This window comes from Erpetoichthys calabaricus, chromosome 3 (assembly GCF_900747795.2).
Source record: "Erpetoichthys calabaricus chromosome 3, fErpCal1.3, whole genome shotgun sequence".
In the NCBI taxonomy this organism is placed as follows: Eukaryota; Metazoa; Chordata; class Cladistia; order Polypteriformes; family Polypteridae; genus Erpetoichthys; species Erpetoichthys calabaricus.
In genome coordinates, this window is record NC_041396.2 from 203,823,491 (window position 1) to 203,850,222 (window position 26,732).

General features: G+C 36.6%; 1 protein-coding gene across 1 annotated transcript in view; it reads left to right on the forward strand.

Annotated features, from left to right (window-relative positions):
- The window catches only part of mthfd1l (methylenetetrahydrofolate dehydrogenase (NADP+ dependent) 1 like), a 372,644-nt gene that overhangs the window by 103,374 nt on the left and 242,538 nt on the right, over window positions 1-26,732 (forward strand). Inside the window, exons 12-13 of the mRNA XM_028797690.2 lie at window positions 17,678-17,814; window positions 21,116-21,162. Coding sequence (XP_028653523.1) covers window positions 17,678-17,814; window positions 21,116-21,162 — 184 coding nt within the window. The remainder of the gene's footprint in view (window positions 1-17,677; window positions 17,815-21,115; window positions 21,163-26,732) is intronic.

A 26,732-nucleotide genomic window follows, 5' to 3' on the forward strand; every position in this document is an offset into this window, starting at 1 on the left:
CCTTCATCTCACTCTAGCCGGAAGAATTAACATTGTTAAGACAAATATCCTTCCTAAACTTCTTTTTTTATTTCAAAACAATCTAATATATATCAATAAATCATGTTTTAAGCAATTAGTTTCAACTATAGCCTCATTTATTTGGATCTCAAAACACTCACCGAAGAGTGACCCTACAAAGACCTCAGGCAGAAGGTGGCATGGCTTTACCTAATTTTCAGTTTTATTACTGGGCAGCAAACATACAAGCCATAAAAACCTGGACACAAAAAAATGAACATACACAGGCTTGGCCCGCAATAGAAATAAAATCCTGTAGTACTACTTTATACTCCCTGCTCTGCGCTCCAATAAATGCAAGTTATCGCAAAAATACTAATAACCTAATTGTGCTTTACTCACTCAGAATATGAACATTAACATATTATCAGTTAAATGCACTTGTTAATTCTTTTTTACATTATTCACACTCTGTTACCAAAGGTGAGGATGATGAGTCAAAGAAATTGTCTGAGGACTTTTTTTACCACTACATTTGTGTAAAATGCCTACAATAGTTTAGGTGTTATTACACAACTGCCTTAAAACTGATCCTTCATGGTTAATCTCCGGATGAACTAAACTGTTACTTATGAACAAGCATAAAATGCACTGTTAATGGCGTCTCACACCAAGTTTAAATGGATTCAGCTTAAGGCCAAGCAACTCTCTCTCTACAAATTCTGAGAACTGATATGGTTGTAGCACCTCCCAAAAGACAACACTAGTTATGCAACCGTAAACCTTTTACTATTCAATAAAACATGTTTAAGCTGCATTGGCAAACTCATTTGACCCCTCAGTTATTCATGAACAATCAAAAGGAACATTTGACCATTTTCACGTTACAGTTGGGAACTGGAAAGAGTTAAGGCCAATGTAGGGACCAAAAATCATTCTTTATGTCTAGAGAGGTTCTGGAAACCCACTGAGGAACTCAGATAGGCTACGTGAGACATCTCTCAAAAAGTTAATGGGAAGAATGGGAAAATGTTGACCTCATATACTGTAGGTGGGCCAAGTATACAGAAAATTGGAAAAAATTGTTAATAATCCTGTGCTCTTCTTCTTGCCAATGCTTCTGATGCCTCCTCCAGGTAGAACCTTTGTCTTCAACTCACTTTGTCATAATTTCTAATCCCTGCCTACAATTTAAGATGGTTCATCTGTCCACCCTTAATAATACTTCTAATGTGTCCAGACTCTATGCTGTAGCTCAGGGGTGGCCAACTCTGATCCTGGGGAAATTACAGGTTTTCATTTTTACTATTTCCATAATTAATGACTACTAATTAATTTAATGTATTTGCTATTTAAGACTCAGACCCTTTAAATCAGGGCTGAACAATGTTGGTCCTGGAGGGCCGCAGCGGCTTCAGGTTTTTGTTTGCTTCACAAGAAATCATTCATGGCTAATGAAGCACATACTGCTCAAGTGACATTTTTCTGCTTCATTTTAGTTGTCTCACTTGTTAAAATTTAAATTGCTTATTTTAATCTTAAACAGCTATATTCATTGTTTTAACTGTTATTCCTTAAAACAGTTAACTGATAGATAGATAGATAGATTATTAATGCCAAGGGGAAATTCATAATTTCCTGTTATTCTGTTATATATGTTCTGTTATTTAATTGTTATTCCTTATTAGCAATAAGATGCAAATAACAAAGGAACTGGCAGTTCTACCTCCAGCTTATCTCCATTTCCACCTGTGTGTATTTATCGTTCATCATTTGGCTTAATTAAGTACTCAGAAAGAAACTTAAGAGAAACTGAAGAATTGAAAACTACGGTACTCATCCATTTTAGGCTTCAGATCACTTGGATGATATATGTATCATTAGAAAGGGAAAGAAATGTATGATTTAAGAATGAACTGACATGGTACAGTTAAAACACTAACAAGCTATGAAATCAAATAAGATCTGTTATATGTGAGGATTGGTTTCTAATTAAGGAACTGGGTTGGAACAAAAACTTGCAGCTACTGCGGTTCTCCACGATTGGAGTTGGCTACCCCTGCTCTATCTCTTTTACACAAATTGCCAAAAGTCAGATGAACTTTTCATTAACATTATGAAGAATCGTACGGAATATATATATGTAGTTAAACGCAGTCTTCTAAGCTCACAGATACCTTTTGCTTCTAAGTATCATTTTGACATTGACAATTTTCTTTAAATAAATCAGGATCTGCATTTGTTTCTCGCACACACACATACACATATTTCTGTTCAAATGCAGCTTTCTTTAGGATCACAGAGTGCCCCATATTTTAGAGAATTTCTTATACATAGTGTAGCATCATTTGCCATATTTCCCTCACTACCCATTTTTTCTGAAATTTGCTTTGCTTTTAAACATTGTTTTCCTGTGTGATCAGTTCTCTGTCGATCACTTTACCACTCCTCTCTAAATCACTAAGTATTTCTGTTAATCATTTTAGTGTTCCCGTCAACATCACAAAGCAGGCTGTATTTGTGGGGTGCCTTTTAACTATTCTTGCACACAGTAAGGCAGCTCTGTCAAGTAAGGGCTTGTGCAAATAACCAATGCTCCCAGGAATGTATTTCTTACTTTTTTTGTGAACCTTCTGCTTTATTCAGCGGTAGAAAGAACAGATTAAGGAACTCGTCTGATGGACATGTCTGCCTGAGAGAAACCAGTATTTGGTCATTGAGGTGGTTGAGGAGCTCTGTGATGGCAAAACCATTGGGCATTCAGCATGGCCCCACAGCTGGTAAATTTGTTACTTTTTTCCATAGTGAAATGCAGCTCAAAGTGACTTATATGCTTATTACAATTGTTTCCATATTTCAGCAGCTGGAATGCTGGCATGTTAAGTGATTCACAAAGGTTCACATGGTTAAAATTGTTGTAATTCAGTGATAAGTGATATAAGTTTGAATGTAGCCTTGTGTGCATTTGTGGTGAAAATTCAATTGTTTTGGACATTTTACGTTAAATTAGCCATAGCTGGTGTGTTTTATTCTTGGCTTAGATAAAGTGCCAATACTGGAGTTTCCCTTTCTGGCAGAAGCCTGGAGGTTTAATTAAACCCACAATATTAAATGTCTGTTTTATTGTTAGGAATGTATGCAAATGGCCCAGACTTCATTTTCTTACTTTCCTGTGAGAGGTATTGTCAATATCAAACAACATGAAATAAAGTACAGTGTGTTCAGGTCATTGATTATACCATATTTTTTGCACCATAAGACGCACCTGACCATTAGACACACCTAGGTTTAGAGGAGGAAAACGAGAAAAAAAATATTCTGAACCAAATGGTGTACTAATATGTTTAATAAAATATAGCAGAATAATATTTCAACCATGTAAATTCAACAGCGGTATTAAGAAACATCATCACTGTCATTAACAAATAAGGAGAGACTTTAAGGTTCAAGCACTCTTCTAGTTTTATGGAAACCCCAAGAACTCCTCATCGCTAGTGTCAGAATTTATGAAGCTCAGTTGCTCACAATCACTTTGCAGGAGCACGTACCTATCATCACACGGCATAACCTGTCCAAAGCCACCAAGGGACAAAGCATGTTTGGACCAATGCTCCCTGAAGTTATATCGCCAGTCTAGTCCCATCTATATTTGTAATGCCACAAAGCCCTTCATCTCGTGTTTTGTTGTGGGTTTCCAGTTTGAAAAACGAGAATGTGGTGCAAGCACAGCCCTCGACTCAAAAAATTGCTCTGCATACCTGTTTGTCTCGTCTGACAGTAGCTAAAAGGCAGCTTCAGGAAAGAACAGCCTGAAGTAGTCCAGCGGCTGGTAATCTGTCGAGTCCAACAGCAAGCCATACTGTCTTGTGAAGTCCGGTAGCCAGTTTGGCTCCTACGGATCAATGTCTAGATATTCCTCCCACACAAACTTTGCCATAGGTGCATCGGCTGCACGAATGCGCTCAGCTGGGGCGGCATCGGCTGGTGTCCCGATCAGCTGATGCCAGTTCCTCACTCTCTTGTTCGATCTCCTGATCACTCTCAACAAAATCAGATTCTGAAAAATCAGAGTCCGACTCAGTGATAATGCGCAAAACATCATCTGTTGTTTTCTGCACTCGCTTCGTTCCCTCGTGAGATGTTGATGCCATCTTGCCTTTGTTTACATTTCGCAACTCACGCACACGCAAGGATTAGATGCCGAGTCAATGAGTCTAACATTTCTCCAAACACAGAGGGAATGCCTGTAACGTAACAGTGAATTTTGTCGCCCTCTACCCCTGGATGTCGACTTTTGTCAGGAAATACACATCATGGTCTGTGACGCAGTATTCGCTCCATAAGACGCACAGACATTTCCAACCTTCTTTTGGGGAAAAAAAAGTGCATCTTATGGTGCGAAAAATACGGGTAATTTTTAATTTGCAAACTTCTTGTCCCAATTTTATGCTACTCTAATAGTTTTATCTTAAAAACAAATGTTTGCTGACAAAATACATACTCTTCATGTAACTGAAAAATGTATAATATGATTATTGTAATAGTGTATTCTTTAGCATTTTACAGTTTTTTTCCTCATCATTAGCAGATTCATCAGCAGCATCATCACTAGCACTGGATTAACAGTTTACTCAAGTTAGCGTGGTTACCACCAGAATCTTTTTCCTCCACTCTCTGTGGTGTTGGGCACCTACTGTGGTGAGACCAGTACCTTTGATGTCATCTTACAGCATCTCCAATCATGCCTTTTTGTCCTCCTTATTGACCTCATCTTGACTTCCATCTTTTTGCACCTTTTTGCCTTGCCATCCTTAGTCTGTGTCTCTGCAGTATACCTCTTATTGCCTCTATGCCAAATTTTACACTTAATCCAGGATTCATCTTTCTTTCAATCTATGACACTCCATGCATCCATTGTATTTTCTCATGTCTATTTTCCCAGCTTTGCTATGTGTACTGCCTTCATCAGCCATGTCTCACTCACTTAGAGGACAGTGCTTCTCGCTTAGCTTTCAAAAACGTTACTCTTCAATGCCAAATGGAATCCTTTAGAAGTAAAAGTGCAGGATAGCTCAAAGAATTTCTTCAATGTACATCTAACCTTTGCTATCACTGCTGTTCCCGCACTCCAGTCTGCACTCAACACATCACCCAAGCAGTACAATTCTCTTCCTTTCTACAAAACCACACCATTGCTGATATCTGAATTGAAATTTTGTAATGTTTCCATCAGTTTGTGATGCCTGGGTTGCCCACAGATGGCATACTCCCTATAAAAGCAGATAATCAATAGTCATGAAACAGAGAAGGACTTAGCAATGACGACACAGAACAGCAGGAGATTGTGCAAAGTGTGCAGTGCTTTTTATTCACAACAGCAGTGTCCTAAGTATGCAGTTTCCACATAAATAATTCAATAAAAACTGTGTTTTGCTGGAAGTTAAAATCAAGCCTGAATTAAAAAAAAATCTAGAAAGTTAAAATTTGAAGGTTAAACTGCGGTTAGGATCCATCCATAAAGACCACTTACGAGATTCTGTGCCTCCTTGTAAAGCTGAGGTCTCTTCTGCTCTGCTATTATGGTCTCTTCAGTGAGAGGAGACGTCCTCTGGCAAGCGCAGTCAGCCCTCCCTCAGTGTGTTTGGGGACCACGTAGGCCCTGCTTCCTTTACCTACCACCATCCGTGTTCTGTGGAATTTTCCAGAGTGGTTGATTGCTCCTGTTCCTTAGGCACTCAACAGAAGTGACCCTACCCCATGAGTACCGTGGTTTTGCTCCAACTGGGTCATCATTCCTTACCACTTGCCTCTACCCAGCAGCACTGTCCTTTCTCTTCTTTCTGCTTTTCTCTTCCTCTTTTTTCTCCCTTTTCAATCTCATTCTTCCCAGGCTCTTTTATACCAATGTGGGTGTGGCATCCTAATTACAAATTGCAGTGTACTGATGTGGAGCAGCTGAGCTAATCAAGTAATTGGCACCCACAAAACCTCATCTCTGCCATGGACCCCAGACTCGCATCACCACACAGGCCCAGACTAAAAGGGAAATTTAGGTAGAATGGAAACATGTAGAGCAATTCTCCACATTTTAAAGAAGTAATACTTTAGTGAAGTCAGTGATTGAGATTAATATATAACTCATTTATCTGCTTCATGAAGTTTTTAGATCAGAGGACTTACAGTGACAAAGCGGAAGGCATTCATCCATCTTCCGTCCTCTTCTAGATTAAAATTTATGATGCTGACTAGACAAAGAAAGAAAATTCAATAAAGCAGCTGTTAAGTTAATGTCTTCTGCTCAACAGTATCATTCTTTACCATTTTCCTGGTTAGATGAATGGGAGACTCTAAACTGGCCCTTTCTGAGTGATTGTAAATGTACATGGAAGTGTGCATTGTGATTGGCTGGTGCCCATACAGGTTTGCTGCCTGTCTTTAGACTGAATTTTTTGGAATAAGCTTGATCCCCTCATGACATTGTAACTTTGGAAAAAAAACAAATGATTGACCAAATGGGACTAACTTTCTCTCTATTGGTTGTTTATTACCTGGTTACTTACAATATGTTTTTTGTGTCTAGTGCTTTAGTGTTCATTTTCAGAGTATCTAAGTTGTTTAAAAATCTGTAATTTTAATAAAGTGGAATTAACTGAAAAAAATAATTTTATTAATATCTAATAGGCCTATGTAGTACATTTGATGTCAGACAATAGTATGAGATGTATTTTTGTTCCGAGGTTTAGCCGTTTTTTATATAAATCTCCTTTAGCATTTTAAATACATTTTTCTGGGAACTGGTAGGCAGAATGCTTGGAATTTTTCTTGGTCTCCTGGAGGCTTTCATGTAAAAAATACTTTTAAATATTAATCATTCATTTTCTATTAATTACTGAGAGAAGAGGTCAAATTGAGTTTTAGAGCTCTCCCCTGCCATGTGCTGCTGCATGGGCATACTGCATATTTCAAGCTATATAAAATAGCCAGGCAAGATTAGTTATTATACTTACAGGGTTTCTTATAGTAATATGATGTTAATTTTTTGTAGAATTTGCCTGAAGTTTCAGTGACCAATATGATTAAATTATTAATGTTGTTCTTCATTTTTTTAACGATCGACAGTATTGAAAGTGAAACTATCAAAGATTTGGCTAAGCTCATTTACAGAACTATAGCTGACATAATGAGCTTTCTTATAACAATGGGCAATGTTTTGATATATTTGTATATTTGAGTCTGGTTTGTGTTTTCATTTATCTCTTTGTTCACAACTTATGTGTGAATTTCATTGGCAGTTATACTGTATGTAAGAACCACAGTCCAAGGTAATCTGATAAAATCAGAAATCATGATATTTTTCCATCCTTTCATTTACAGTATATGGACCATCCATCCATCCATCCATTTTCCAACCCGCTGAATCCGAACACAGGGTCACGGGGGTCTGCTGGAGCCAATCCCAGCCAACACAGGGCACAAGGCAGGGAACCAATCCTGGGCAGGGTGCCAACCCACCGCAGGACACACACAAACACACCCACACACCAAGCACACACTAGGGCCAATTTAGAATCGCCAATCCACCTAACCTGCATGTCTTTGGACTGTGGGAGGAAACCGGAGCACCCGGAGGAAACCCACGCAGACACGGGGAGAACATGCAAACTCCACGCAGGGAGGACCCGGGAAGCGAACCCGGGTCCCCAGGTCTCCCAACTGTGAGGCAGCAGCGCTACCCACTGCGCCACCGTGCCGCGTATATGGACCAGTCTTTGCAAATAAAGGGTCACATTGCAGGATTATGGGGAGTTGGAGCCTAGTCTTATGGAGTTTCTGCAATATTTTAATTCCTGCAAAACCTTTTCCCAGGGAAAGCCACAAATGTTGAAGAGGGCTGACAGTCTGATGCACTCTCCCATTTTCTATGATAGATTTTCTTAGATGGCATTGTACATCTGGAAAAACAGGGAGCCACCAAAAAGACAATCTGTCACTTCACTTACTTTTCTTTTCTTCAGTTAATGCACATTTTTTAAATAAGGCTTAACTGTATATAATTTTCTAATAACATTTTTTTTCAAAAATTGGAAGTGGGTATTGTGCTGCTTCTCCACTCTGCTATATATATTTAAAAAATCTGTGTGGATGTGATTATGTTTGAGATCTTTAACTGTTTAAGTATAATGATAAACCTCAGATGTCTATAATTAAGAGCACATTGTGAATCTTCATACTATATGGTAGTATTTTTTCACAAAACATTCACATGTTGAAAAGTAACCCAGGTGGTAGTGGACACTAAAGGAGTTCTGTCAAGCCTTTCGTTTTCATAACAATCCTCCCATTTCAGTAAATTTATTATACTCTAGTGGGAGGTGCAAGTATATTTTCAAGTCTCTTGTTGGTGCAGTGTTGACACTAACTTAGGAATGTGTTTGATTTTTTTTCTCCTTTTTGCTCAAATGGTTTTTTTGGATATTAAACAATCTATTTTTGTATTTAACTGAGATGTAACTTACTTTTTAAAACAATGTTTCTAAGTGCATGTTTCGTATTTGATGTCTCTATGCTCTTTATATTTAGAGGCCATGCACTGAAAGTTTTTATCCATTTTTGTTTAATTATATTCTGTTTGTGGTTTTTGAAATCTAGAAACTGTAAGTACATTGACTGATGCATCTCATTTCACAAAAGAACACTAGCATTAGACAATCTCTTTGAAATTTCTTCATATGTTGCAGCTTTATTCAGCTGTTCCTTGTTGGAGGTCAGGTGTCATTTTCCACTGTTTGATGGAAGAAGCTGCTGTATATTTTTTCAAAAATTTTGTAAATAAGTGGTATAATTCTTTGTTTATCCTCATAATGAAGGGAAATATTGTGCTCCCATGTTAAAAAAAATATGTTTCAAACATTTGGGGTGTTGTTGTTCTTACTTTTGTCATTGGAGTGTGGATATCTCATAATTTCAAGGCTCAATAGTGTGTGAGTGATATTAGAACATTAGAACACTCTAGACGAGAACAGGCCATTCAGCCCAACAAAGCTCGCCAGTACTATCCACTTATTTCTTCCAAGAAAACATCAAGTCGAGTTTTGAAAGACCCTAACGTCTTACTGTCTACCACACTACTTGGTAGCTTATTCCAAGTTTCTATCGTTCTTTGTGTAAAGAAAAACTTCCTAATGTTTGTGCGAAATTTACCCTTAACAAGTTTCCAACTGTGTCCCCGTGTTCTTGATGAACTCATTTTAAAATAACAGTCTCGATCCACTGCACTAATTCCCTTCATAATTTTAAACACTTCAATCATGTCACCTCTTAATCTTCTTTTGCTTAAACTGTAAAGGCTCAGCTCTTTTAATCTTTCCTCATAATTTAACCCCTGTAGCCCTGGAATCAGCCTAGTCGCTCTTCTCTGGAACTTTTCTAGCGCTGCTATGTCCTTTTTGTAGCCTGGAGACCAAAACTGCACACAGTACTCAAGATGAGGCCTCACTAGTGCATTATAAAGGTTGAGCATAACCTCCTTGGACTTGTACTCCACACATCGCGCTATATATCCTAACATTCTGTTAGCCTTCTTAATTCTTAATTCCTGATTTTGAGTTAATCTGTTGTTTGTACTGCCCATGTTGTGAACTGTAAGCTTTTTAATAGGATAAGATTAATGCTTACTATGCTAAATTATTAACATTGACGGTTGCATTCAGCTCACCATTCTTGGTATTTTATGTGGCTAGAAGTATTTAAATGATCCAGTAATGAATCATGCAGTCCTTTCAAATTCCCAGTAAAGTTAGAATTCAATGGTCAATGATCTACATGGAAATGTTCAATGTAGTTTATTAAATACATTTGCACTTGTGGGCCCAGATTGCTTTACAGTAACTATAAATATATAGTTTGAAAGAGAAATATAACATGGACACAAAACAAAATGCTTAAGCTACAACTGAGAAATATTTAACAATATACAGTATATATAAATGTACATATAGACAAGGTAGTTTTAAATTCAGATTTCAATTGTCTCAGGTCTGTCACATTCTGAAGAGATTCATTCAACAGGCAAACAATACCAGCCTCATTTGGCCAGAAAAGTTCTGGAAATAGGTTCATCACAATGTATCCACTCCAGCCCAGAGCAAGACTGAGAAAGAAAAAAGGAAAACATTTTGTTACGGCAAATCAAAAACAATTACTTCAGTTAATTGATAAATTAATTTAAAGAGCAATCTGAAACAAACTCAGCAGTAGCTTTAACAAGAGTATGCTAGGTTAAAATAATTTTCAGCCCTGAATCTTCAGCTTTGATTTAAGAGCTGAGACCATTGGGACTTATTTAATATTGCTAGGCATTTCTAGATCATTCCGGTGTTTGAGTGTCCTGTAGCTAAATGCTCTTTTTCCTACTTTAGTTTGTTTAGTTTTGAAATTTTAGGGAGATCTACATATTGGATTCATAATATACACCCTGAAGTACAGACCCTAATAATTCTTGTTTAGGGTCATAGGAGGCCAGTGCCTATTTTGGTAGCACCAAGTAGAATGGAGGAGTGCCAATTTATTACATGCAATGCCTATTCATGTGCACATGTATAATTGGCAAGAGTGTCAACAATTGGCCTAAAAAGCACATTTTTGAGAAAAAAACTAAATACAGTGCTGCTGAGAGTCATTCACATGTGATTAAAAATTAATTTTGTGTCTAAGAGCGCTTATGTTTTCTTGTTCTAATGTTGCATACATGTAGTAATGGTTTGACTGCTTATATTATTAATTTCCAAGTTTGGATTTAAGTTCTTGTGTAATGTCAATGAATCTTAAAGTGATATTATCATTTAAATGTCTTACAATTTTGTTTGTAAATTGAGCATAACTTTTAAAGGGGTGGAGCAAAAAAAAGATAATCAAGTAATGATTTGGTAGGGATTTTTAACATGAGAAATAATTACATGTAAGCATCATAAGTTGTAGTTAAACTTAAGATATGATCATAAAGAGCATAAGAAATTTGAAAATTCTGAGGTGGAATAGAAAAGTAAACATTTACTTGGGTTGTTAGTTTCCATATCTAAATAAATATTTGTCTTTTAGAAAGTTAACTTTATTATAATGGATAGCTAATTTGAATAAAAGGTTGCTAAGCTCACTTAAGAATGTGAAGTAAGGGCCAGGAAGTCTCTAAATTAGTAATGTAACTGTTAATTCAGTTTTAATGATTAAAATTAGGATCTTAAAGGAGCAGATGTTTTGGTAATGTTCAAAGCATGTCTTTAAAAGTCATTCCACCTCATTCTCTAATGTGTGATTTATGGAGATACTTAAAGCCATATAGAAGAGCCTCAACTAAAGAAAAGATGCCTCTTTGTGTCAGCCAAATATTTTTTCAGCTTCTTTAATATTTAACACATTATTTACACAAACTACTTGCACCGGCAGATTAGATCTAACTTTAATTTGAGGTATAACTATGATCAGTATATAGTGGCTGAACTTTGTAATTTTAATTGATTTTGAAATTATTGTAGAGTAAAAATTGATGTTTATATAAATTAGAAGTGTTTATTAGTAAACTGTTCATTAGATTGTTTATTAAACAAGCTAAACGTGTCTTATTTTCAGTTTGCATTAAAACTATCAATTTAATAGCCTGACCCTACTATTTTTATATCCTGACTAATATGTGAAGAATACAGTATTTGACCTTTGCTAGGCTAAGTAGAAGAGTTATACAATAGTAAAAGTTAAACTAGCTATTCACCACTGATTTCTTTTTGTGTTAGGTCATTTTGAATGTTGTTTTTCAATGCAATGCAGTTTAATTAACGAGAGCTGTAAGTTAAAGTGAAAGAAACATTCTAGTAAAAGGCGTTCACATTCTATTGTTGGGAGGGGGGAGCTCAAGAGTTTGAATGAAAACATCTTTCTGTGGTTCTGTATTTACTGTATAAACTGAGAGTATATTAAACAAAAAGTCAGAATTTATAATGTTTGCTTGCTCTTAACTCATGATTATACATTTTTTTAATATGACACCATCATTTTTACTTGGATTTGATTGCATGTTAAACAGACACTTGACATGTTTATTCTGCAATTGCATAAAGAAATACAGGCGTAATAAACTTCATTCTTAACCTGTGAATTTGTACAGGTTTGGGTGTTTTAGAAATGATGTTCTTACTTATAAACCAGTTTACAATTTATATGTTAATATTTAGAATATTGTAAATACCAAAAAAAGCTAAGTGTTCAAAAAAGATTTTTTAAATGAGGCCATGTAATAGGACCAGGAAACAGACACACCAAAAAGGGGGCAGGTGAAATCATTCTCAGAGACATTCAAAAGGTCAAAATATCAAAGGAAAGGAAAGCAAAACCAAAAGCACAAAAAAATAAATTTTTGTTAAAGTACTGTTGTAAAAGTCCTGAAGTGCACTTGAATTCTTTCCTTTAATTATAACTACATTTGTTGTATATTTTGAGTTTTTCCCAATGTTCAGATAAAGTAACTCAGTGTAGCACCATTTTAATGCAAGTGGGGAAAGATAGATCGTTATGTCAGGTGAACCTCCCATCACATGACAAGCAATAGGCATAATGACCGTAAGCAACATAGTTGTCGTCTTAGAAAACTTCATAAAAGACCGAGGCAAAGCCACATTCTAGATTAGCACAGAAGTGATTACATTGGCATCTTTTTGTTTTATTAAAATAAGTGAACAAACTGCCTGAAATCATCAAAAAATGAAATATACCATTTCCTTAGATGCCATGAAGAAGATTCAGAATGAACAGAAAATTGTACTACTACCATTGGAGTCTTTCCTTAGTAGTATTCTTTTAATCTAATTTAGGGTCATAGGAGGCCAGTGCCTCTCCTGGTAGCATCAAGTGGAATGGAGGAGTGCCAATTTATTGAATGGCACACTTATTCATGTCTACAAATAGTTGGTGTAATGAGAGCATTTTTGAGAAAAACTAACACAGACATGGCAAGAATGTGCAAACGCCACACAAAGGATATTCAAGCCCAGAATTGAATCTTGTCTCCTGGAGCTGTGTAGTGTTAGCAATAACTAGCTTACCACTGTGCCATTTCTTAAAAATCCTAGGATAAATTAAATTATTTCTTACTGAGTTCACAAACTGTGAAATAATCTGTTGTAATCTCAATATTTTAGCCTTCCTGGTGCCAGGTCTGTTTCTGTTGTTTTTTAATACTTGTACAATTTTTCTGCGATGGTAACTTTGTATAATTTAGAGTGGGCGAGTCCTCCTGAAAGGATGAACATAAAGACATTAACAGTCGCAAGGTTTTGTTTAAGCACTACAAGGTAAAAAATGTAGTCTGGCTTCTTCACTATTAACATGTGCATCACTGCAAGTTGGGCTTATATTTTATTACTGTTAATCAAAGCCTTTTATTAGAACCTCTCATCACGGAGTAGAGCTTTCAAGAATATTTTATGAATTATTGAAGCATTTTGGAAATATTTTTCTATTTTACGTTTCAACATTTAAAGTGTAGGAAGGCTGTATTTAATATAATGTTTAATATTTCCAGGTTAAAATATTTGTTATACTTTCAAGTTATGCACAACTGTGTGTTCTCTTCTCAGATTTAATTTCAAATGAATGAATAAATAGGTGATAAATGGCTAATAATACAATTATAAGTTGTATTGTCATTGAAAACAAAAATAAATCAAACATGTATTTGATCATGATTTCTTGCACTACGGCATAGCCATGACTGTTTTACCGAATTCATCAATGTTGAAAAAGACTTTCTTGCTTTCCATTTACAATGCATATATTTTCTACCAAGTACCATTATTTAATTTTTGAAAATTTTAAAATTAAATATATAAGAAAGTATTGCAATAATAGTGTGTTACATGTTTTTAATCCAGTTATTTTATTTGGTAAGGCATTTTCAGCTGATAGATGTTCATAAGATACCAAAGCCCTTCATAAAAGACCACAGATGTGTGCTGTCTGTTTCAGTAATGTTATTTTAAAATAGCTATAAGTTTCTGCCTTTTATAAATTAATACACTGTCAAGCATGGCCCCTGAAGGTTGGCCTTCACGTTTGGCGGTCGAGGCTACATAATCATGTGTATTCTTTACTGTATTTACAAGACACCATGGGTCTTTATATACGTTTTCACTTTTTGCTTTTTTTCTAGTAATGTCTGTTTATTACACATTAAATCAACAAATGACAGAGTACTGCCAGGTTATGATAGAAACAAGCAGTTCTTTCACAGCATGCATCTCTCTTTTATGCTGCTTCCACTGTAGTCTGTCTTGTCCTTTCCTTCTTGAAGCATGGATAAAATAAAAAACATCTGCTGGGCATGGATCTGGTTGAACTTGCACAGCAGTTACATGTCTGTGTTGTTGGTGATTAATAGTTTATAGTGTTATAAATAAATCAAGTTCAAATATAATTAAAAGTTTGAAGTAATAATCAAATATAGTACAAAGCTTGTCAATCATTCTAATTATACATGGAGTAATTTAAAAAGGATTGCAATCAGAATTATTTCTTTTCTATAAGTGTTTCCTTTTAGTTTGTTTACACTCGGAAATTCACAGTGTAAAATAACTGATATATACTTTTTAAACATTTTTATCTTTTGTATTATCTGTTGTTTTTATCCATGTGTACAATGAATGGTAAGTGTCATCTTTTTGTCCTGTTCCTGAAGAGTGTAATGGGACTGCAGACTACTCAACTTTATTACCAAAACCCTGAGTACACAATGATTGCGCTCTTTAGCCTTGTCCAGAACTCCTCTGGACTTTATACTTAGAGAACACTATCAGTGAATATCCCATTTCTAGTGTGAATTCTGGGACAAATGACAGAATTGTGTCCAGGATTAGGGATCATCCAGAAATGTTAAAAGATGACAACACTGCATTGCCATTTGACAGTAAATTGTCTCATTTCAGTTATGATCTCATTAGCTTTATAATAAATAGGCACTTGCATCTCAGTAGTATCTATATACATCTTTAAAGAAGATCAGTATTTGGTTATTCCCTGACCAGATGCTGCAAGGCCAAGTGCAATAAAATGCTTTGAGGAAGACTAAGTGACATTGGAAATGTTTAATTTTTTAAGGATTATGCCAGATAATAGAAATTACTACTGGGGAAGACAGCAAAGTGATATCAGAAGACAGGCTGAAGGTCTGTTTTCAGAAAAGTCAAATTAAACTGAATCAGCAAAACCATATCTCTAACCAGAATAGATCGACTTTAAAAAAGGAGAAACCAGCCAAAGATCCAAAACAAAATTAGGGTTCTTCTAAAAATTCTGCAGCAAATGTTGTTTTAAAAATATTCAACAATAGGTTACAAACTGTTGTGCATCATCATTTTATATACGCCAAATATGATCCACATGTGACATGACCAACAACAGGCATAGCAACCACAAACAACAAGATCTGGCAAAGATACCACAAAATGCAAGCAATCATGATATAAAACATTTTAAAATGGCTTAGTGATGATGACATCATCATAACATTGAAAATAATAAACAGTAAAATATATAAAAGTAAAATTTTGAAAAACATAGCAAAAAGATTCTTTGGAAGCTATAATGTGGATTTATGACACTGGGAATGGGAGGTGTGATCTTCTAACAAGATTGTAAACCAGAAGAATGTGGTTTAATTTCTCTCCTGTGACCCACTGTGTTATCTCTAACAAGTCTCTTAATAATCCTGTGTTCCATCGTAGAAATATGTGAATAATTCCACTGTATTCATGTGGTCTGTAAATAATCTGGTAAATAAACGTAACATGAAATAGTTAAGGGATCGACCTAGTGATTCCTCACATCCTAATCCTTATCTTGGATGTCTATATTTTTTATGGTGTACTGCCAATTTATTTCTCTTTCCTAAACAAATACAACACAATATAAACAAGTTAAAGCATGTGCTGTGGTGAATTCTCATATCTCAATATCAATATCTCTATATTTGGCCTAGAATCTCTTCTTTTTATGAGTTAGTCAGCTAATAGAAAGTTTCCTTCAGTAAATAATACTGGAGATGTTCTCCTTTTGTACTGTTCTTCTTGCAGGTCATTAGACAATGCTGAAGCAGTTGGTGGTGATGGTGCAGAATATGAAAACATCAATTTACAAAACCCCATAGAATATCTACAAGCGTTAACACCGTCCCATCTCCCACTGGCTGAATTGCTGTTGAAAGAAGGATGTATCATAGTGTTATTGCATAATTTATGTATGAGTGATGGATTATGCAATGGGACAAGATTATATGTATTAAAAATTGGTCGAACAATTCTAACGTAAAATTTTAACAGGTGACAAGAAAGGTAATGTAGTAAATATTCCGTGAATGACATTAGACACCAAAGGAGATCTTGATATGCCATTTGTATGAAAACATTTACAGTTTCCTGTGAGAATAGCTTTTGCTATGACAATTAACAAATCACAGGGACAAACATTCGAAAAAGACGGTTCTTTTATTAAAGAAAAAGAAATGATATTCACTCACAGGCAGTTATACATTGCATTGTCACAATGTAAGTCCAAAAACAGAATCAAAATTCAATGCGATCTTGAAGAAAAGTTAATTCCAAATATTGTTTTTACTGAAGTTTTAAAATAAAAGTGAAAATAATACATTTGTAACAATTCCCATGAAAAAAACAATCCCTTTAAATTGTATATTCGGTTAACCAAACCCAGGGGTTGGTGAGCGAAGTGAACAGGGGGCGGAGCCCCCTAGTATTTGTAAAGAAAAATCATATTGTGCCTCAATATTAGTCTTTTTTGTTGGCATGGTTGTGCCAGTATGTGTTGTTGAAGACACTAGTGTCTGGAACGTGTTTTCCAGCAGCCCAATATATATTTGTTTCACCCCAAAATATTGTTTAAAGTTGGCATAAATGTTTGAAAAAGTTTTAAAATCTCATTCTGAAAAATAAAAAAAATGTTAAAGATGGTTGCTGTAGAATCTGCACACTCTATAGTGGGTTTGGATTTTTCATTTCGTGCTCAGTTTGCTTTTTCTCAAAAAAGTTTTGGTGGTAAAAGACTACTTTATGTCCTTCTGAGGAATTTTCCAAGTGCTACCAGACTGTCCTGAAAAAATAATCTATCCAGAGTGTCGTCTTCCTGCGTGGTGTGCCTGATACATTTTGTTGTTTGTCTGAAATTGTTTTTCACAAGTATATAGTGTATTAGCATTGGCCGGTATGACCTTCATTTATGTGTAATTTTCATAAAATCTTAGCCTATTTGATTAGGACTATACAGGTGTTATAATTTCAAACATCAGTACTTTGATTGACCCTGTGAGATGCCATTGGCGCAGTGTCATCACAGTCTCATTAATTTGAGTTGTTTGATTATAGAGATATCATAATCATTGATGTATTTTGACATAAAATTTAACAGTCATTGAAAACTTTTGGTCATGCAGTATGTATCTAATGTTAAATCTCAGAACTGTTTTGATCTCAATATCGTTAGAACTTGTTATTTCATTACTTCAGATGTTAGGGCTTTATTACTTTTGATGATGTACTACCTGTACAGAATTACATTTTGTATAACAACATTTTTAAAAATATATTTATCCACATTATGTGTTTTTCCCTTTCTAATTAAGGATAACTCCAACACCTCTTGGAGAGGGCAAAAGTACAGTAACCATAGGCCTGGTTCAAGCCCTTACTGCACAACTTAAGCTCAATTCATTTGCTTGTCTGAGACAGCCTTCCCAGGGCCCCACCTTTGGAGTGAAAGGTACTGTACCTCATATTTTTCTATAGTTTATTAAACAAAGAACTACCCTGTTCTTTGTCAAAAGTTTGGCAAATGCCCAAGAAGCAGAAAACAAGTTGGAATTTCAGAAAGCTTTACATTCTATGCAGGCCACCCAGTCTTTTATAAAAGCGTCTGTCAAAGTGTGATTGCTAAATGCAGTAGTTTTTAGTTCTTAAGATATAATTGTGCCCTTTATTACATCAAAGCATGGATGTATTGTCTAGTTAAAGAGCATTGATGTATTGTGTGTACAGTAAATTTAAAGATTTGTATTTATTTAAGAACCTGTCAAAAAGCAAAATATAAATTACTTAAAAAAACAAGTAGTCAATATACATTATACAGGTAAAATTTTGTTGTAATGAGATTCTGTATTTGTTACTATAGTGCTTTCTTTAACTTGTATCCAGGTGTTTGCAATCATTTCAATAGCTTCTTTCGCGTTAATTTTAATATCCTCCTGCCTACAAGTTATGCTGATGAGAATTTTTCTCAGCATTTCCTTGCGATAATATACTTTCAGGGTGCGAAAGATGCCCAAATCCAATGGCTGAAGCGCTGGCATGCAATTGGGTGGGAGGAATTCAACGCGAATATTATCTAAATGTGGAAGCATGTTGTGGGCTGCACAGTTATCAGTCAGGAGCCGAATCATTATTTCTTCTTCACATCGTGAGGTTTCTGAACTCTTTTGAGAGCTCCCCCCCCCCACTCCCCACCCAATGGGAACGACACGCTGAAGTGCGTCCTGAAGCACGATTGCAGCCTCTGTGGAAGATTGTTTGTCCATTGCTGGGGCAGGGCAATAGGAGGCTCACAGCGCTGCAATGAAGCACCACAGAAGCAAATCATAAAAGATCAGGGTCGCACTATAAGTCCCTGTCTTGCACCCCAAAACACGAGGCTTAGTCTCAGTACTATAGCAAAACCAGCTTTATTCAGCTTGAAACAGGAACGGTACAGTTATTTATTGTAGCGTGATCTGCCACTCTGCTATACACAGACACAGCAGTCAGGCAGAGTCATGGCCAGGACATTGATCAAGTAATCCTGTTACAGTATCTGCATTTACAGTTTACGTGCCACTAACCTTGCATCGCCCCTCGAGATCTTTTCTGTTTACTTTGGCGGAGAGACGCAGCATATCTGCTATTGCCCTGTACAGACGCGGAGATCGCACTTTGGGACGCTCTTTGGCTTGTTGTCCAGTTGTGGAAGGTCCTAAGAGAGTTTACAAACCTCACATTTTCTTGAATGAGTGCCGCATTAATAGGAATGTTTCTTGAACGAGAATCATTGAACCACATAAAAACTGCTTTTTCGACATCTTCAAGTGCAGCAGTTCACATACGTTTGCAACCCGAGATTTTTTACTTTTTTTGCTCTGTCTTTCAAGAAAGTTGACAGTGTCAATGGCAAAATTCCGAATTCACTGGCAACGTCTTTTTGCCACAGTCAAGAGCTGCAAAAACGTAGTTTTTTTTTTTCTAACATGAACTGTTATCGTTTTTACGTGTCTGCCGTTTCTATAGGAGGGTGACAATGAGTTAAATTCCAATAAATGTTTTTCAAATGTTGACGAGGAATAAGCAGAAGGTATCACTGAAAACCGCAGGAAACAAAAAAGGCAAAAAAAAAAAAAAACAGAAAAAAAATTATGTTCTGTTTGGGGATCATTGTGCACAACTGAGCTGCTGCCACAGAACTAACTGCTCTGTGGATGATTCATTCAGGCATTTCAAGGTCTTTTGTGCACTTCATTATAATGAAAGTATCTGTTGAATGTACTTCGTAGTAACGCGATTTCTATGGACACGTGTCATATGGGGAAGCTGTCGGGACCATAAGAATACTTTGTTGTAATGAAAATTGTGTTGTAAAGATATTCGTTGTAACGAAATTTTACCTGTATGTTATATATTCTTAATAATCAATTAAATAAAATCAGTTTATTATTCTCTACTGCAATAAAACTGAAAGATATTGTTGATATGCTAGTAAACTTCACAGCGCAGATATTTAAATAACATCAGTATTGTCACATAAGAAGAGCACAGTGAAATTTATACTTGCTTGTGCTAATCAACATGCGACATGTTGTTACTCTATAGCTCCATGATTAGTGAGTACAAGAATCTTTCTTCATAGCTTCTGTATTCTTTATACGTTAAAATGCCAAAGGTCTCAATCACATATTTACTGTAAAACAGTAAAATTGTTAATCAAGCTTAAGTAAGATGTGTCCTCCTTACAAAAGACCCTTTTAAACACTATAAATCGACATATGGAATGGAGAGAGAGAGTGAGCTGTATAGTAACTTGATCAATAGGAATGTGCAAGAATAACAGTATCTAAAGGTGCAAAGCTGGTATACATTAATCCTGAACAAGCTACAGCTGCAATTTCTTCTCATGTTCCTTGTTGCAAATATTAACTTTTGAATACTTTTTTTGTATTTTCATTATAAATAATTTATGAGAATCTGAAACATTCTGATTTCACTTTAATTTTAGTTTTTTGTTGTTGATGGCAAAAATCCCAATTAAATACATTAAAGACTCCATATTGAGCACAATACAATATAAAATACTGTAAATGGGTGAATGGAGTATACAGTAGATGGAAACAAGAAGACACAGTATTTTGTGAAACAAAACCAGAGCTGTATCAGCCTGTCCTAGAGTACTCTTTTTCAAAGAATAAAGAACTGAAAAACACCAGTATTTATTTTTGAAAACTTCAGTTGGATTGAATTAAAATCTTTAGTGACTATGACAAAACTGCCACTGAACATATTAAGTACAAGGAGAAACTTCTCTTTAGCAGGGTCTGCAGGAATCAATAAGTCACACAACATTAACAGTTTAGAATATTTTTGTTGGTATGTGGTAAAATTTGTAATGCTATTTTATTTTTGCTTTTAACTTCCCAGAGTGAATGTAATTTGTAAGGGTTTTGTTATCAGGATGTAGAAAAATTATTTTCTACTTAAGGAGTGATCTTTATAAGTTAGGGAGAGAGCTCTGCACTTCAAAAACAATATTTTGCAATTTATCTAGAATGTCTGAGCAATTCAGATTCAATAACTCCGCATTACAAACCCCCAAGGTTAACACAGCTGCAATAGCATGTAACTTTTTGATTTATTTAACTGATAATTCATAAGTTGTGTTAAGTAATATCATGGTATGCTTTTTAGAGTTGAGAAGTTAGACGTTTAAAACTATGTTTTAAATGTATCCAGTTGAATGAAAGTCAAAGGACTGTTTTTTCTTCTAGGCGGAGCAGCTGGAGGTGGATATGCTCAAGTTATTCCCATGGAAGAGGTAGGTACCCTTTATTGTTAGTCATGGGGTAATGAGCAGTGGACTGTATGCTCCTGCACTTCAAAGAGGTGACATTGTGTTTGTTTTAAGAAAATGGATGTAATAAGAAGTCAGAACTGTGAAGTTATTTCAGTATAGCTGAATAGTGTTTGTTTTTTATTTTTATTTTTGTTCCACTATTTCTGAATGTTATTGAACTATTTTCTTTTTTCTTTTTTTTTTACCATATTATGATATCCAAAAAAGCAGAACTTATTGTTGGACTCCCAAATTTTGCTTTTAAATAGAAATACAAAAATAATATTTTTAAGTCAGTTCAGTTGAAGTTATATGCCTAAAATATTCCCCTGTCATGCACATTTTTTTAGTTGTGACAAAAGCAAAGCAGGTATATAGTTGATATATTTTGTGTAAACTTTCTATATCAAGTTTGTAATTGTATGTATGCAAAATATTTGCAAAATTCTTTTAAAATATATTTCACCCAACATTCAGCAACTCACAATTATGATCAAATTTTGAGAAATCACTTTGCTGAAGATAAAATCTACACCATTTCTTTTAATTTACTTAGTGTTTTTTTTTCAATACTGTGAGTATAGTGGTTAAATTTTCATGCATCACATTGAAGACCAATAGTCAAGTGATGTAAATTTATAGGAAGTTGCCATCCTCTTTAATAAAACCCCTGTGTGCGTCCATGTGTCCGTGTGTGTGTGTGTCTTCTGGTGAAGTGCGCATGTGCGGGGCACTCTTTAGTAAAGGACATCATTGCTGGGGAGAGTGCTGATTGGGTACTCACGGCCGCGCACAGATTAAAATACTTGCTGGGGAACTGCACAGTACTTGCTGGAGAGACGCCACAGGCACGATTATCAGCTGCATGCCACACATTACATCAGTTCCTGGGGAGACTCTGCCCACTGTTGTGACAGAAAATTAAACGCATATTACGGACAAGGTGGAAGTGCAGGGAAGGGCGGAATGAGTGGCAGAGTCACTGGCCTCTAGCAGATGCTTCAAAGGCCGCCTGACGTGTCACACAAGACAGAGAGGGCGGGACCTATAAAATATCACACAGCCAATCCAATCGGATTTCGGTAAATGAGGTAAGACCTAAAACATAAGGCACGAAAAATCCAATTGGGTACTGAGACGCGGAGACCAGCTTCCCCAAAGAGGTGGGATTAGTGTTTGTTGTTGTGCAAGTGTTCACTCTGAGGATGTCAGATTTGCGATTAAGAAGCTTGGCCCAGTAAAGTGTAAAGTGTCAGTCGTTGAAGGAGTTTTCCTAAATATACGAATTTTCATGATATTACAATAGGATGACTTTTAAAAGTAGATTTTTTTTCGCACACATAAAATCCGTTGCTGGGGAGACGGCACACATACAATAATCAGCTGCACACCAGCACAGATTAAAATACTTGCTGGGGAACTGCACAGTACTTGCTGGAGAGACGCCACAGCAAGCTAAAATGAAGAGAGGCAGGATAGGAGATCTTCAAACAGACACAACACATCAATCAACAGCCATAGAGGAGAGGATAAATGTAACATTAATTATACTTACTGTATTGTCATATACGTTTCTATTTTATTTTTATTATTATTTTACTTTAGGCTTTGGCATTTAATATAGACTTATGCACTACTGTTCTAGCGCCCGTTATTGTAATGGGCTTAATGTCTAGTTGTTAATAAATTAACGACATAGTCATATATTTTGAATATGAAAGTTATATTTTAGATGGAGTTAGGTTTCTGATAATTGCTTATTACCAAAGTTTTCACTGAATGAGGGAAAGGACATATACTGTAATTTTTTGTGGACACAGCTTTGAGTGGGAAGTACATGTATTCCCTTATTTTCCGCAGAAAAACATACTGTACAGCGATGTTGTGTTAGATTTTTAAATATGCAGTCAGGTCCATATGTATTTGGACAGTGACACAGTTTTCATAATTTTGGCTCTGTACACCACCATAATGGATCTGAAACAAAACAATCAATATATGATTGAAGTATAGACTTTCACCTTTAATTTTAGGTGTTGTGATGGATGGCCGGCATCTGAACCTGGCCGGGACGCCCTGAGAATGAAAGCATGGGGGAAGGCAGCAACTTCTGGACACTGCCTCCCCCAAGACGCTAGATGGCAGCTTCCCTGGAGTATAGTGGTGCCCCAGATTCCCGCAGGGCATCCTGGGAATTGGAGTTTGGTTTCTCAGCCCTGTTGGGTGCTGTGGGTGCCGCCACGGGGAGCTGTTGAAGGACCTGGGGAGTCATGCTTTCCCTATATCTCGGAAGTACTAATGGATTACACAGATGGGAGCCCCGAAGTACTTCCAGGCTGACTAAAGAACTTGAGTTCTCCTTCTGACCCAGAAGTGCTGGCAAATCACGTGGGAGGAAGAACAGAAGCACTTCCGGGTCAGGCACTATTTAAAAGACAACTGAAGAGACACAGCAAGCGAGCCAGAGTCGGGTGTGTTTCCGTAGAAGGCACTAGCTTTCTGGGAATGTGTTCTTTTGAAATTGCGGCGTTTTAAGTAACCGAAAAATATAGAGATATGATATTAAAAGGCAATATCCCTCCCATAGTGATACGGCAGTACAAATCACATAAGAGAAAAAGATATTCCTTAGCTTTCTTTACTGACAACTTTACGTGGCATTACAGACGAAGGAAGCCATGGCATGACAATATCAAGGTGGGAACTTGATGTATACAGTCTGCCATTTTCCGTCGCTGTGCTGAAAGGTTTTTCGGGACGAATGACGCAATCACCCATTCGTCCGTCCACAGATTTCAAAGTGTCTGGGCAGCAGTCCAAGCCTTATATACTGGTTTCTCCACGTGAAGGCTCTCTCTCTGATCTCCAAACAAGGACAGGAAAGGACTCAACCCCACCTCCAAAAATACAGGAATAGCACAATGCCTACTTGCAGTTGTCTCATTTTCCAAACTGCTAGACTAGTGGTTTCTAAATGCAGCCTAGCCCCTGTGTGCTATACTTGGTCTGCATGTGTGAATGAATCCATAAAACAACTCGCACAGAGACAGTGACACCAAACTTAATATTATAACAAACTTATTATAACAGGGTAGAGATGGACAAAGCTTGCTGGGCGGTGTGGAGGAGAGTTAGAGAGAGAATTGTGTATATTTTGAGTATTTACCTGTGTATGCTTATTGTGGCTGCGGTGCTTAAGGTACTGTCACTAAGAAGAAAAAGTATTAAAATACTTCTTGGGACTTTTACTTGGTGTCCAGAGCATCTGTCTATTGGGGTTAACGGGGCAACAGCGACCCCTAACGTTTACAGGATTTAACAAAAATATTGTATGAGCTGTTTAGAAAAGAAAGACATTTTTATACATGGTCCCCATATTTTCAGGGGCTCAAAAGTATTTGGACAAATAACATAATCATGCATATAATGATCATTTGGTTAAAAACCCTTTACATTCATTGACTGCCTGAAGTGTGAAACCCATGGCCATTTTCAAAGTGCTCTGTTTCTACCCTAGTGATACTTTGCCAGGCCTTTACTGCAGTTGTCTTCAGTTGCAACTTGTTTGTTGGACTTTCAGCGTTCAGTTTTGTCTTCAGCAAATGAAATACATATCCAATTGGGCTGAGTCAGTCTATTGTCTTGGCCATTGAGGAATATTCCGCTTCTTTGCCCTGAAAAGCAATTTCTTTGATTTTGCAGTATGTTGCGGCTTATTGTCCATCTCTACTGTGAAGCATTGCCCTATCAGTTTTTCTTTTCAGCTTTTGGCTAAATCTGAGTGGATAGTATAGCCCTGTACTCTTCAGAATTCATCTTGCTACTTCTGCCAGCAGTCATATCATCAATAAACACTAGTGACTGACTTCAGTTCATAGCCATGCATAATCATGCCATAAAATTGCCTCCACCATGTTTCACAGATGATGTGGTATTCATCGGATCATGAGCCATTTCTTCACTTCTCCATAATCTTCTCTTTCCAACATTCTGGTATATATTGATCTTAGTTTCCTTTGTTCAATGAAAAATGTTCCAGAACTGGCCAAGCTTTTAAAAAATGTTTTCTGGCAAAGTCTAATGCTGTCCATTCTGTGCTTGAGGTTTACCTGTACTTTGCACCTCGTGGTAAACCCTCTGTCTTTAACACAAGAATCCTTGAAGCCTATGAAAAAACTTGCAATCCCGGGTCACCTTAAATTCCTTCGCACCTCTCCATTAGTGTCTTTTGTTTTGCAAACGTGTCGATCAGCACAAGCAGCAAGCAGCCTGTTTTCCCATCCCCCCAGTACCGCAGCTCAACTCAGACAAAAAGTTCTCCCAGCTCAAGTCTGTTTATCTGGGTGTGAGGCACCTGGAATTGTACAGGGTAAATGTGTGTGTCAGATTCACTGGCAGGATGACACCCAACCTGTTGCTGCATCCAAACGGTGCCATCTTTCGCCTTTATGCCTGGTGCATCTGCATTGTTATGTGTGAGTGGACGTTTCTTGTGGGGAGAGCTTCTGTTCTCTTTCTCCGATGTAGAACCCTCATCCTCATCTGAGTTCACCTCTGTTATAGCACATCTTTATTTGAAAACACCAGTGTCAGATCAGGGGGAACGTGAACGTGACTGAGAGAATAAAACTGAATAATAAAAAAAAACTAACCTTTACAAATACCATAAATTTACACTGGCTGTTACAGACTCAAATCAAGTGTATGTTTTTATTCTATAATAGTAACAATAAGAGCAGCTCAGTACTCAAAATGGTAATTCTAGGAAGTGCCCAGAATCGAACCAACCTTTTGATTATGAGTCTGCAGTTCTTACCACTTTGAACCAAGCGGTCATGTCAGTGTCGTACCCTAACCTGATTATTATATCTTCAGTTATATTTTTGAGTAAAAGCACACTTGTTTTGTTATACAGTAATCCCTCCTCCATCGCGGGGGTTACGTTCCAGAGCCACCCGCGAAATAAGAAAATCCACGAAGTAGAAACCATATGTTTATATGGTTATTTTTATATTGTCATGCTTGGGTCACAGATTTGCGCAGAAACACAGGAGGTTGTAAAGAGACAGGAACGTTATTCAAACACTGCAAACAAACATTTGTCTCTTTTTCAAAAGTTTAAACTATGCTCCATGACAAGACAGAAATGACAGTTCTGTCTAACAATTAAAAGAATGCAAACATATCTTCCTCTTCAAAGGAGTGCGTGTCAGGATCACAGGCTGTCAGAAACAGAGAGCAAAGCAAACAAATCAATAGGGCTGTTTGGCTTAAGTATGCGAAGCACCGCGGCACAAAGCTGTTGAAGGCAGCAGCTCACACCCCCTCCGTCAGGAGCAGGGAGAGAGAGAGAGAGAGAGAGAGACAGATAAAAACAAAGAGTGAAAAATCAATACGTGCCCTTTGAGCTTTTAAGTATGTGAAGCACCGTGCAGCATGTCGCTTCACTAAGCAGCTGCACACAGAAGGTAGCAACGTGAAGATAATCTTTCAGCATTTTTAGACGAGCGTCCGTATAGTCTAGGTGTGCGAACAGCCCCCCTGCTCACACC